At 52.3% G+C, this 13067-nt stretch overlaps 1 protein-coding gene across 2 annotated transcripts in view; it reads right to left on the reverse strand.

The window, feature by feature from the left end:
• The window catches only part of WWC1 (WW and C2 domain containing 1), a 176791-nt gene that overhangs the window by 52240 nt on the left and 111484 nt on the right, over positions 1 to 13067 (reverse strand). For both annotated transcript variants that reach the window (XM_085001809.1, XM_021077057.2), the window contains exons 5-8: positions 11967 to 12046; positions 5662 to 5791; positions 3489 to 3635; positions 2226 to 2299 (exon numbers count right to left, since the gene is read on the reverse strand). In XM_085001809.1, the coding sequence (XP_084857935.1) occupies positions 2226 to 2299; positions 3489 to 3635; positions 5662 to 5791; positions 11967 to 12046 (431 nt within the window). The remainder of the gene's footprint in view (positions 1 to 2225; positions 2300 to 3488; positions 3636 to 5661; positions 5792 to 11966; positions 12047 to 13067) is intronic.

Consider the following 13067-nt stretch of genomic DNA (forward strand, 5'->3'; position numbering starts at 1 on the left):
TGAGAAGGTTCATGGCTCAACCCCAAAGGGAAGATTTCGGCCCTTTCGTTTCTCCATAACTGAGTATCGAAGATAGACTTATTACTGCAAGCTGGAATAGATCCAGGCTTCAGTGGCTGTCCAAACGCAGAAGGTGTGTTGTTTTGCTGGACCTCTAGGGGGAGCTGAAATAGTGCACAGGACGTGTTTCTTGTCATCTGCCCTGTATCCAATTTCTCCTTCTTGGGTTAACTTTATTCCAAGTTTTCTTTGGGAAATCAGTCCGCTCATACTTTCAAAGCACTTGGCTCCCATAACACTGACCTCAACCCCCTACCCAGAGTTGGGCACATGACCCCCGCCTGGCTGGACCTTCAGAGAATTCTAATGCCTCCTACCCTGCAGTAATGATTAGTTCTCCCAGAGAAGCCAGCGGAGTCTCAAACTCAAAGCTTGTTGAAACTGCTGGGAAAGGCAGTTCCCCTTTCCTCTGGGCTTGCTAACCTGGTAGTATGTAAGCTTAGAATTGCTGGGGGTCATCTTTCCACTCTGACAGGAAAGTCTGTCAACACAAAGGCAAACAGAGTGGAGAAAAGGAGAGAGACTGAGTCTCTGAAACATCATTTTAACTCCTGGATCCAGCTATGCCTGAAGGACCTCAGGACTCTGGAGTTCAGTAAGCCAAAAAATTCTTTTTTTTGCTTCCCCTAGTTTCCCCAGGATTCCTGTCATTGCTGCAAAGGGTTCCACTGCTCACACACTGCTGGCAGAGGGGCACGGCTGGGCACTGCCACACTGTCCTGGGCCAGGCTTAGAATGTCCACTGGCAGGGCAACGTAGCCTAAGGAGGAACAGGTGCAGTATGCTTGGTCTCATTCCCCCCCGTAGCCTGTGGGCTCTTTCCCAGAAAGGCTGTGTTGGTGTATAGGAAGATCATGAATTGTCCAGGGTTTAAATTCTGATTCCATCTTGAAGTCATAAAACATCTTAGATCTTACTTTTCTCTAACATGGAGATAATCTATGCTATAAGATTGCTTTTAAAATTAAAGGAGACAGGATTTCCTGTCGTGGCTCAGTGGTTAACGAATCTGACTGGGAACCATGAGGTTGCGGGTTCGATCCCTGGCCTTGCTCAGTGCGTTAAGGATCCGGCGTTGCCGTGAGCTGTGGTGTAGGTTGCAGACTCGGCTCGGATTCTGTGTTGCTGTGGCTCTGGCATAGGCTGGTGGCTGCAGCTCCAATTAGACCCCTAGTCTGGGAACCTCCATATGCTGCAGGAGCAGCTCAAGAAATGGCAAAAAAAAAAAAAGTAAATTAAATTAAATGAGACAATGCACATACACATATGTTTTAGAACACTGTCCTGACCGTTACAGATGCTCTAAAAATGTCAGCTTTGATTATTAGTTTATTTGTGGCCGTAGAATCCAACTGCTTAGGACTCTGTGAAGCCACAGAATATCTAAAGTCCCTGGGATCCTCAGTTTAAAAGCATAGCTTGTCCCCAGTTGGGCAGGAGACACTGAAGTGGGTAGTATCTGTAGACTTTTTAACTCTGCTGCTTCAATCCCGGCTATGTTCTTTCAACCCAATTTGCTTATAAGTTCATAGGTAAACCTTGATTTTAGAGGTAGATTTTTTTTGGGGGGGGGGGCGTGCTGTGCCCAAGGTAATGTGGAAGTTCCCAGGCCAGGGATTGAACCCACACCAAAGCTTCAGCCTGAGCCACAGCAGTGACAACACCAGATCCTTAACCTGCTGAGCCACCAGGGAACTTTTAGAGGTTGATTCTGAGGCTGGCAGATGGAAAAATGAGTAGGCTTTGAGGTTTAAAGTATGGTTCAAAGCAACAGTTCCACTCTTTTTTTTTGGCCGCCCCATGGCATATAGCGTTTCCTAGACAGGGATCCGATCTAAGCCACAGGCGCAACCTATGCTGAATCCTTAACCCACTGTGCGGGCCGGGGATCGAACCTGAGTCCTGGCACTCCAGAGATGCTGCTGATCCCGCTGCGCCACAGCAGGACCTCCGCTAGTTCCACTCTTCATCTGACTATGTGTTCCTGGTTCAGTCATTTCCTGAGTTTCCGAGAGGACTACTTCATACTTCATAGAGTATGAAGATTATAATACATACCACACAATCTCTGAGAGGTGTGCAAAAGCCGGGCACAGAGGACACCCTGCAGTAGCAGTTATTATTGTTGGAGCCATCCTCCCCTGCAGCCCCCAGCCTCCAATTACCTTCTCTTAGCTTCTTCGTATCGAAGGCGCAATCTGACCTTCTCTGCCAACTGATTGTTGCCGCTGGTGCCGCACTGGAGGGAAAAGCAAGTCGGGAGTTAGGTGGCTCTGGTGGCCAGAGCGGAGCTGGGTTTTTGCAGCTCATGAGAGACTTGACAGCTTGTGTGGGAAGTAGCTAAAAATAGCCCCCAATTACTGGGCTGGCTGTGTGAATCGCAGGGAAGCTCGTTAGGGAAAAACACATTTTTTTTCCCCTTTTGGAGCCCCAAACTCAAACATTTATCACTTCCAGAAGAGAAGCCGAGGGCCCGGAATATCATCTTGCAGCCCCAAATGGCTTGGAGCCTATTCAAGCCACAGAAGCATGGGGGACAGCTGGGCAGGAGGAAAGATGGACAGGCAGTACCCAAGAAAGCCAATCAGGGGGTGCTGATTGGCTGAGAGTCCACCAAACTCTCCGGGAACCCGCAGTCAGGACTGAAACAATGAGTGAGGGAGAGAAGAAGGCCCTTGAACTTGGAAGAAGGCAAACAGTTCCTTCACAAACACTTCATGGGCGCTGTGGCGAAGGAGAGGCTAGCCCTGTTTTCCACGCCTGTCGGGCAAGAGGCTACGAGGCTCACCCCATCAGACGTGAATATAGCTTCTCCTCACAAGCGCGAATACAACTACAGACACCAGAGAGAAGAGCATTCAGCCGCGGAGGCTGGTTCATTCCAGGGCACCTGCCCTGAGAAAACAAAAGCTCTTTAAAGTTACGGCCTGCCAGGGGTCGGTCCTGCTCTGAGGCTTTCAGGAGCAACGTCTGGACAGCACCCGCACTATTCATTCCTAGGGCCGGGCTGAGCTTTTGAAATGGGAGGCAAGCAGCTGTCTGAACGCAGTGCGCATTGTTTTGGGAGGAATAGGAGGGAAAGAACCTCTGCTTCCCAGCTGGTGAACGCACAACAGAAAAGGGCTGCAAATTAGCATGAAGGAAACCAGAGAAAGGCGCCTGGTCCTTCCAACATGCTTTGTGCGCCGCATCTAGAGATGCCAGCACGTGGCCAGGCAACGCTCAGGACCACGGAGTCAGCGCTGGCTTTTTCCTTCCTACCGCTATCCTGTGTCATCTGCGGATCCAGAGTTCCGGACGAGCGCAGAGCTCTGGAGGGAGGAGTCAGCAGCCAGCCTCATAGCAAGCCACCGGCCAGCTGCTCAGGTGAGTAACAAGAAGGTGACTCTGTCCCCTGGGGCCCCAGGCGGCACGCACGATCTACTCACGCTTCCTGAGATGTCCGTCTGGGAGCTCACGTCCAGGTACTGTTTCGGCAGCGGGAAACCAGAGCTCTCCAGAGAGCTGCTGCTGGACCACAGGTCAGAGTGGGACCCTCTGTCGGTGCGGAAGCCCTCCTTGAGCATGGCGAGGCTCTGCAGCGGGAGGACAGGGTTAGCGATGGCCCCTCCTGGGAGGAGGCTCTGGGTCTGTCACCCTCTATGAACTTAGTAGGAACTCACGCTCACCCCAGACATCCTGCTTATTCTGTAAAGAGCTACCAGTGAGCGGGTACTGAGCTAGGTGCCAGGTACTGGGCCAGGCCCTGGACTCAGGAGAAACCAGTGTTGACACTGGCTCTGGAGCCACATGGCCCGAGTCGGAGCCCCTGCTTGGCTGCCTCCTAGCTGTGTGAGCTGACCTTGTTGATTAACCTCTCTGCGCCTCAGTTTCCTTTCCTGAAAAATGGGAATAATCATGGGTCCAGTCTCATGGGGCTATCATGTTGATTCAACAAGATCAGCTTTACCACAAGCTTATTGAATGCTGACTACAGTCCCGGGAGGAATAACCTATGATTGTCCCCATTCATCCATGAGGGGGTTGTTATGCCGAGAAGTTGGCAATTGTCAGAGCCGGAATTTGGTCCTGTCTATCCGACTTAGGATCTGGCACTCTTTTTGGCAGTGTGAGGAGCATGCGAAAGTTCCCAGGCCAGGGATCAAACGCATGCTGCAGCAGTGACCTGAGCCACAGCAGTGACAACACCAGAGCTTTTAACCCACTGAGCCACCAGGGAACTCCAAGACTTGGCCCTCTTAACTGCTAAGCCTGACCGGAACATGCCTCACCATCCACTAACACCTTGTCTCAATGTCGTCACTGGGCTGCTGGACCTTTGAGACTATTCTGTTTGTCTGAGAGTGTAAAACTTCCTTCCCCAAAGCATTTACAGCATCTCTGAGCCTCACTGCTCATCAGCCAATGGGAATGAAAACAGAATTTCTCAGGGAGTTCCCTTCGTGGCTTGGTGGTTAACAAACCCGACTAGGAACCATGAGGTTGCAGATTTGATCCCCGGCCTCACTCAGTGGGTTAAGGCTCCAGCGTTGCCATGAGCTGTGGTGTAGGTCCCAGACGTGGCTCGGATCCCACGTGGCTGTGGTTGTGGTGTAGGCTGGCAGCTGTAGCTCTGATTCGACCCCTAGCCTAGGAACTTCCATATGCCACGGGTGTGGAGCTAAAAAAAATAAATAAATAAATAAATAAAATAGAATATCTCGGAGGTCAAGGGAGGAGGGGAGGTGAGATGTTCGAGTTAAGAGAAGGAACTTCTGTGCCAGGTGTTGGTGGGTTTGAATCCCGGCTCTCCGCTCACTCTCTGTGCTGTGCAGCCTTCATCTGTCTGCAGGGGCGACCGAATGCTGACGTAAAGGACAGTGAGGCACGGTGCGTGCAGAGCACTCGGCACAACTGCCTGACACATTAAATCATATCTATCACCGTGTGTCAGTTCCCAGCATAGAGATGGAACATGCCACGATATGCAGATGGAGATGCGGCATTTGGGGAGTTCCGCTGTGGCTCAGCAGTAATGAATCTGACTAGTACCCATGAGGATGTGAGTTCAATCCTTGGCCTCACTCAGTAGGTTAAGGATCTGGCATTGCCTTGAGCTGTGATGTAGGTTGCAGACGTGGCTCGGATCCCATGTTGCTGTGGCTATGGTGTAGGCTGGCAGGTGTAGGTCTGATTTGACCCCTAGCCTGGGAACTTCCATGTGCCTACAGATGCAGCCCTAAAAAAAAAAAAAAAAAAAAAAAAAAAAAGACAAGATGCTACATTTTGATGTCAAGGTTAGCGATATTGAAAGCACCTCCCTCCATTTGGTTCTGTGCAAAATAAGCAAGATGGGCAGAGCTAGTGGCAGGGGTGGGGCCTTTAGACAGACCAGAGGGCTCTGCTTCCAGCTCTGCCATCGATACTAGCTGGGTGACCTTAGGCAAGTCCCTGAATGCTTCAGACCCTCCATGTTCTAGAAAAGGAGATGAAAAGCCCCCAAGTACGAGTGAGGAGAGCTCAGAGTCTTGCAGCATGCGGAACTGGCTCGCGTGAGACCCCGCACAGAAAGAAGCTCAGGCCAAACTGGGATGGGGCCCACGTCCCTGGGGACTCTCATACCTTAATGAGATCTTGCTTTTCCTTTTCTCCACAGGTGATGGCCTTTTTGATGGCTTTTGTTTCTCTTAAGACAGCCTGGGCTTCGTCCAGCTTATAGCTGCCCTGAGCATCGGACATTTTCTTATCGATCCTAGGAGACAATCAGTAGGAAAGGTCAGGCAGAGATAGGGTGAGGCATGGGGTCTCCCTGGGAAAAGCATGCACAGTGCTGCAGTCCTGTGTGAAGTCTCCTCTCTGTGCTGCACACCCTTCTCCCCCAGCTCCTGCCTAGTGGATAAAGCACGGAAGGTCTCTGTCAAGCTGCAAAGGTCCCATAGAGTGGGGGGCTGCAGGGGCAACCCCCTTCTCTCTCTCTCTTTTTTAGGGCTGCACCTGCGGCAAATGGAAGTTTCCAGGCTAGGGGTTGAATCGGAGCTGCAGCTGCCAGCCTACACCACAGCCCCAGCAACGCAGGATCTGAGCAACGTCTGCGACCTTTGCCACAGCTCATGGCAACGCCAGGTCCCTAACCCACGAGCGAGGCCAGGGATTGAATCTACATCCTCATGGATACTAGCCGGGTTCGTAACCCACTGAGCCACAATGGGAGCTCCTGCAGCACCATTCCTGAAGCCTGGAAGGCTTCCCTGATTACCTCCCTGAGTTTTCCAGGCTGGGTGAGGTCTCTCAAGACACACTGCTCACAGCTGGGACTCGGCACTCTGCATGCTGTGCTGTAATTAATAATTTATGTGGTAGTGTCCTGACTTGATCCGACAGGCTTGAATCTGTTTGAGTAGTTTCAGTATCTGGCATACAAGAGTCCCTCCCCCGTCACATTATTCTATTTTACTTATGAAATGAATGATTCTTCAAATTCTCCGGTGCTTTGCATTTTTCAAGTTTCACGCACATGATTTCATATAACCCCACAACACCCCTTTCTTCCCCCTCCCCCTAGGCTACCCCATCTCACTCCCTCTCCCACTGGGAGGGAACCACTAGTTTGTTCTCTGTCTCTGTGGCTTCTTTTTTGTTTTATTTCACTAGTTTGTTGTGTTTTTCAGATTCCACAGGTGAGTGATCTCATACAGTATTCGTCTTTCCCTGTCTGACGTATCTCACTTAGCATAACGCCCTCCGAGTCCATCCATGTTGCTGCAAATGGCAAAGTTTCATTCTTTTTTATAGCTGAATAGTATTCCATAATATATACAATACATGAATCATAATTATACATATTGATATGTTACAGTAACATTCATATTAGATATGTGCCACATCTTCTTTATCCATTCATCTGGTGAGGGACACTTACCAAGATACGCTTCCATATTTTGGCTATTGGAAACAATGCTGCTATGAACAGTGAGGTACACTATCTTTCCGGAGTTTTTTTTTTTCAGATATATAACCAGGGGTGGAATTTCTAGATCATACGGTAGTTGCATTTTCAGTTTTTCCAGAAACCGCCTACTGTTTTCCATAGGGGCTGCACCAAACCACATTCCCACCAACAGTGTAGGAGGGTCCCCTTCTCTCCACATCCTCACCAACGTTTGCTACTTGTGTTCTCTCTGATGATAACCATTCTGGCAGGTGCCAGGGGACATCTCATGGTAGTTTTGACGTGCATTTCCCTGATGATCAGCATCGCTAAGCATCTTTTCATGTCCCGCAAGTCGGGTCTCTCAACCTCAGGATGCTTGGGGCAGGACCATTCACCGCTGTGGGGCGGTCCTGTGCCCTGTAGGATGTTCACAAGCATCCCGGGCGTCTGCCCAGGAGATGCGAGCTGCCTCCTGACTTTGAGCGGTGACAACCCAAACTGTCTCCATACGTTGCCTGACAGCCCTACGGGGAGGGAAGCCGAATCCAACCTGGAGAGAACCACTGCCTTCAACTGGCATGTGCTGAGTTACCGGCTACAAGAGGAAAGGCTAGAGGGATGAGGAACTCCCAGCCCACCCCTTAGTAGTGAGTGTGATCTTGGGCACGGCCCTCAAGCACACGGAGCCTGTCTCCTCCTCTGAGAAAATCTGGATGGTGTCACCTCCTTGGCCCGTGTTCACGGAACGGTGAGGAATGGCAAAGGGCATGAGGTTGGAAGGTCAGATGGGGAGCTAACTGGCCCGTCCAGGCCCTACACACAGGTTCATTTTGATGGGGGCAGAGGGAGAGATGGGGCAAAAGGGACAGGTCCTAATGCTGTTTTCGGAAGGTCAGACAAACGGGAGATGGGGGTCGGGGGGGGGGGAGTGTCGAGCCCTCTGGGGCAGGTTCTGAGGGCAGAGAGAAATTTTAACTGCTTCACACTTTCATCAAAGGCCAGGCCCCGAGGTCTCAGTGCCCAGGGAAGAAAAGGAAGGTTTAGAGTCTGAGGAGACACCACAAACCCATTATTTCAGGATGAGAAACCACTCGCAGGCATTCCTTTCTGGTTTCCTGCTAGAGGCCAAGCTGTCCTGGGCTAAAAATAACCTGAGTGGGGAATCACGGCTTTTTATCCTGGCCTCACTCATCGTCTGTGCCTCTGAACGGGGGAAGCAGGGGAAAGCGGGGGGACAGATGTGGTCTCAGTGCTGCCCCCCCCCAACCCTTTCCAGTGTCATGGGGTGGGAGGACCCAGCCACTTCTCAGCCTCTCTCTTTGCAGAATCTGGGGGAAGGTGACACTTACCCACTGGTTCAGCTCATGGTCAGCAAACCCAGATGGAGAAAGAAAGAAGGCTGGCGAGGTTCAAAGCGTCCCTTGTAGCGGAGAGTGGAAAGGAAGGACCTTGGCCCCATCACCCGCCTTGAGCCCTCATCAGTGAGACACTGGGCACACTCCCTAGCTGCAGTCTCCTCCGTGGATCACGTCTTCCCACTGAACACAGCTTGTCTCTCCCTTTCGAGGACGCGGGCCTGAGCAAGGCTGCCGGGTCAGCCAGGCCTGGTCTTCGACAGTCTGGGGACACTTCCCCAGCAGAGGCCTGACCCAGATGCTCCCTGGCGAGGACGCCCCCTGCCCCCGGCCTTGAGAGCCAGTGTCCAGGACCAGAGGTGGCCCTGTCTCAACTCCAGTGGGAAGCGGGGTGCTGGGGAGATGCTGTTTGCTTGAACGTGTCCCAGGGTGGGAGGCTCTGGGGAGGGGGCTGTGCCCAGCTGTCCTTTGCCAAAAGGGGGAGGGTGGCTTTGCATCCTCAGCAGGAAGAGACAGAGGCGGCCTGTGTGCCGGGCCTCAGGCTCCTCAGACTGCGTCTACCTGATTGCTCTCAGGGGCCTTAGCAACCCAGGCTCTGGAATTTGGCTCCAGAGAGGAGCTGGGAGAGGGAGCACTCTTGGGATTGGGGACTGGGGGAGGGGAACAAAGGGTGTCCATTATGCACTCGCTGAATGAATCTTTTTTTTTTTTTTTTTTTTTTTTAAGAGACAGAAACGTTGTGTGGCTGGTGGGGAGGAGGGTGTATGGTGGGGCGGGGTGGGGGGTGCGGGACGCGTGTGTTTTAGGATTTCCAAAGTACACAGCTGTCCTTTCTCTCAGCACTTTGGATTCACACCGCTAGCAGCCACAGAGAAGCAGGGCGAAGGCTCTGACAGCAGCCAACACCTCTAGGTCATGTCCAGACACCTCTCACCTGGGCAGGGGACCTGCAGGAAGATACTGTCCCGCCTTCCACCCACGGGGAGTGTGTCTAGTTTACCACTGACGAGGGCTCAAGGCCACTGACAGGGCCAGATCCCAAGCTCTGCTCTCAATGGCTCTTTCCAGTCTCTAAGGGGCTGCTTCAGTCCTGGCCAGCTTTCTTTTTTCCCACACTGGGTTTGCTGACCTTGAAGTGAACATACGGATGAGCTTCGCCTTCCCCCAGGTTCTGCAAAGGGAGCGGCTGAGAAGTGATCAGGTGGCTCCCCCTGCAACCCAGCAAGGCGCTGGAAAGGAAGGGTCCCCAGGAAGAAGGAAAGGGCCTTATGTTTTCTGGGTCTGGGGAAGGTCTTATTTGGGACGATGCCAGGGAGGGAAGTATGAGGACATGAGCTTCAAAATCCAGGAGCCCCAGCTTCCAATCCCGGCTCTGAGGCTCACAAGCCAGGTGGTCTTGGGTCAGTTTTCAGCTCCGCTCCTGCTCTCATCTATAAAAACTGCTCTTCGGGGAGTAGAGGCAATGTAAGGGGGTGACTGCTGCAGAGCTCACCCAGCACCGCCTCTAGCCCTGGGGGGACGCAGAGTTCATCTGAGTTCTTCCCAAGTCCAAGCAGGCAAATAGCTAGAAGTCACCACCCCCTTCCTCTCGCCGGCTCTCCCAGTGTGCCAGGCACGGTCATGCGCTTGAGTGGAGTTTTCCAACTCCACGTTTACGGTAACTTCTTTTTCAGATAAAGGAACAGAAGCTCAAGGGGGTTAAGCCACTTGTAAATGTTGAACCTAGGCCACCTGCCTTTGGCGGCGACATTCCTAACCCTCGATGCCAAGGTGGGCACCAAAGCAGAACCCTTCCTGCGCAAGCGGTCACGGGGCCGGCTTCCGGCCGAGGGGCGGAGGCAGACAGAGCAGCGATGCCGTCTTATCCGGCCTGGCATCAAACGGGTGGGCGGGCAGGCGGAGGGAGGGGAAGAAAAAGGCGGCGAGGCTTTGGGGTTGCAGCGTCAGCGAAGGACAAGAAGTTGCCATGCTGCTACCGGGTGACAAAGTGGTAAAACAGGTTCGTGGTGGCTTCGGGGAATAAGAGCAAGTGTTCTAACCAGAAGCTCCTGAGGGTCACAGGAACGGGGAGGGGGAAGGGCACCCGTGCTGAGATGACCTGGGCGGGCAGGTGTGAGGGGCAGCCCTTCAACGATGTGCTCAGGACGCGCTCTGCGACCAAGCAAAGGACTCACGGGGCTCTTGGCTTGGAAGGACGTTTCTGAACTCACATTACTGCCCTCACCTGTCCTTGGGACCCTGGAAATTGCCAAAAAATGTAAAGCATAGCCCCTGGTCCTACGGAGATGAGAACCCGGTCTAAGAGACAGGGCTGACATCTGTATGTACACACATCTAAATAACCTATATCCATATACACACGAATGTATCAACACAAAGCCATAATACATAACACAAAAATGTTTCTTACACAATCTAGGATATAAAGCCATACTTTCTTATACCTTGTGTTGTGGGTGTGTCACGGCGGCTCGGCAGCGGGGGTTTGGTGAGTGGGGAGCTATGGATAAGAACCTATGGGACCCTTGAATGGTGGTCACAGCCTCCTCGATTAAGAGCGCTTGCAGCCAGACACCCAAAGGCTCCGGGCTGTGGCTGCAGAGTGGTGGCAGTGGACTGAGGTCCAGAGAAGCAGGACAAGGTGCAGTCAGGGAGAGAGAAAAGGCAAGTGTCTACAGAAGCTGCTGTCTGTACAGACTTGGCTTCCCTGGGAATCTCAATGGACGTCCCTTAGAGCAGAGACGTCTACCGGCTGTCCTTGGAGCTTCCAAGAGGGCTACCCCGGGCACTGCTGTCCCAACTGTCCCATGAACCTACTGGATGTACTGAACGTGACTTCTCAATGCATAAGCCTTGGTGATACATGTAGCTAATCACAATAAACTAATACTTCTCAGCATTACTATGTGACTCAGTTTCCCCATCTGTAGTGATGTCAGCTAAAGGAGCAATCCTTACAGAGCTATGATAAGGTCCCCCAGGCACAGAGTGCCTGCTCACCAAATCTTAGCTGGTAAAAAAATCACATTAGTGGCCATGGACACTTCTTCTCTAAAGAAACAACAGAGCAGTATCTTGCTTGGCTGGAAGTCAGCTTTTCACAGTGAAAAGGACATTTGGTCAAAGGCAACTCCTGAAGTCCCCCCCAAAGGCACAGCGTGCATGGCATCCTACCCACTCTGCCAGTGATTTGTTTGCTGTGGAAGAGATCCTTGTTGCTCAGGGGAGCTCACTAGCTAGAGTCGCTGCTCACTTTTAGGGGCCATGGAAAGAGGTGGTTTTGTGTGTGTGCGCCTATCAGATTGCCCCGGATATACCAGAAGGGCTGAGACAGCTGCAGAGACCATGCCTGGCGATGCTTGTTTCTGTGACTGGCTGGCAACACTCAGATGAATGGAACAGACCCCAGTGGATTCAAGAATTCAGAGGATGATGAGATTTCCTTTTCTCTTTCTCAACCTCAAGCTAGGGTGACAGGATCTTCAGTAAATGCCGAGGGAGCAGAACTGGAATTGCATGGTAGGGAAGCCCCATTCTGAGAAGGGTGGAATGAGACTGAAGGAGGCGGGGGGGACCAGGAGGACAGCAGGGGACACGGATGAGGGGCAACCCCCATGCTCGGCACTGCAGGGCGGACTTACTTCTTCAGGGTCTGGAAGCCACGCTCTTTGAACTGTAGCTCCTGCTGGAGGTGGGCCATCTCTCTCTTCAGCTTGTTAACCTGGATGGCAGAGGAGCACACACGGGGGTGGGTCAGAGGTGGGTACCAGGCCACAGGCTGCCTTCTCCTGGAAGGGCGAACCCAGAGCCCCCCGGCACCCCTGGGTGATGCCTCAGGTCAGCAGCCCCTGGGCTCCCCTCCCTGAGGTTGCCTGGGCCTCAGCAGCTCCCCACGCGGTCGGCACCCCAGTCTAGTTGTCCTGTAGGTCATGCCCAGCCAGCCCTTGCTGCAGAGAAACAGGACGTGGACTGGAGCCGGCTGGCTGACCTGGGATGGAGCGTGGCCTTCCCACTGCCTAGCGGGGTGGCCTCTCTCAAGCCATCTGGCCTCTGTGAGCCTCCTCTTCCTGTTCTGACAGCTGGCAATAATGGCAAGTTCCTGGGTTGTGCATTACTTAAAGCAGGTAAAGGATACAGGCGTGCTGTGCACGGAGGCAAGAGGCAAAATAGTAACTCTATGAGCAAGACACAGCCTGGGAGCTAGCTTCCGCCTGCAGGAAGGCTTTGTTTGGCCTGCAGTGCTATTAAATTTTAAAAAATGAGTTGCTGGTCATTAAATATTAAGAGATTTTGTATATTAAGCCTAGATTAAAAGCATCTCTTCTAAAAATACTTGACGAGTTGCTAAGGCAGAGCCTGTATTCCAGCACGACCACAATCGTGTAGGGCTGAAATTCCACTACTCCTCAGACAGGGCACATTTCCTCTAGGTCACAAGGTCCCCAGTGCTCCCTGCTGCCTCACCCCCAGCCCCCCAGTCCCCTTTCATGTTTTCTTGCAGGTATCTGAATTTGTAGAACCTACTCGAAGTTGCACTAAACCAGCGTTCACAACACTGACTTGAGCTCGAGCAAGTCACTGAACTGCTGGTCCTCAGTTTCCACATCAGCAAAAGGGGAATAAAAATCTCTATTGCCAATGGTGATCATGAAGTAATTAAATAAGATAATGCAGAGTCAGGGGCAGCTAGGAAGACAGCGCCTGACATTAGGAACTTTGGAGTAAGCTTTGATGGCTCATCT

The sequence above is a fragment of the Sus scrofa genome, chromosome 16, assembly GCF_054392235.1.
Source record: "Sus scrofa isolate SSC_HxYL_T2T_F1_AM1 chromosome 16, Sscrofa_HxYL_maternal_Yorkshire_Landrace_v2.0, whole genome shotgun sequence".
Classification (NCBI taxonomy): domain Eukaryota; kingdom Metazoa; phylum Chordata; class Mammalia; order Artiodactyla; family Suidae; genus Sus; species Sus scrofa.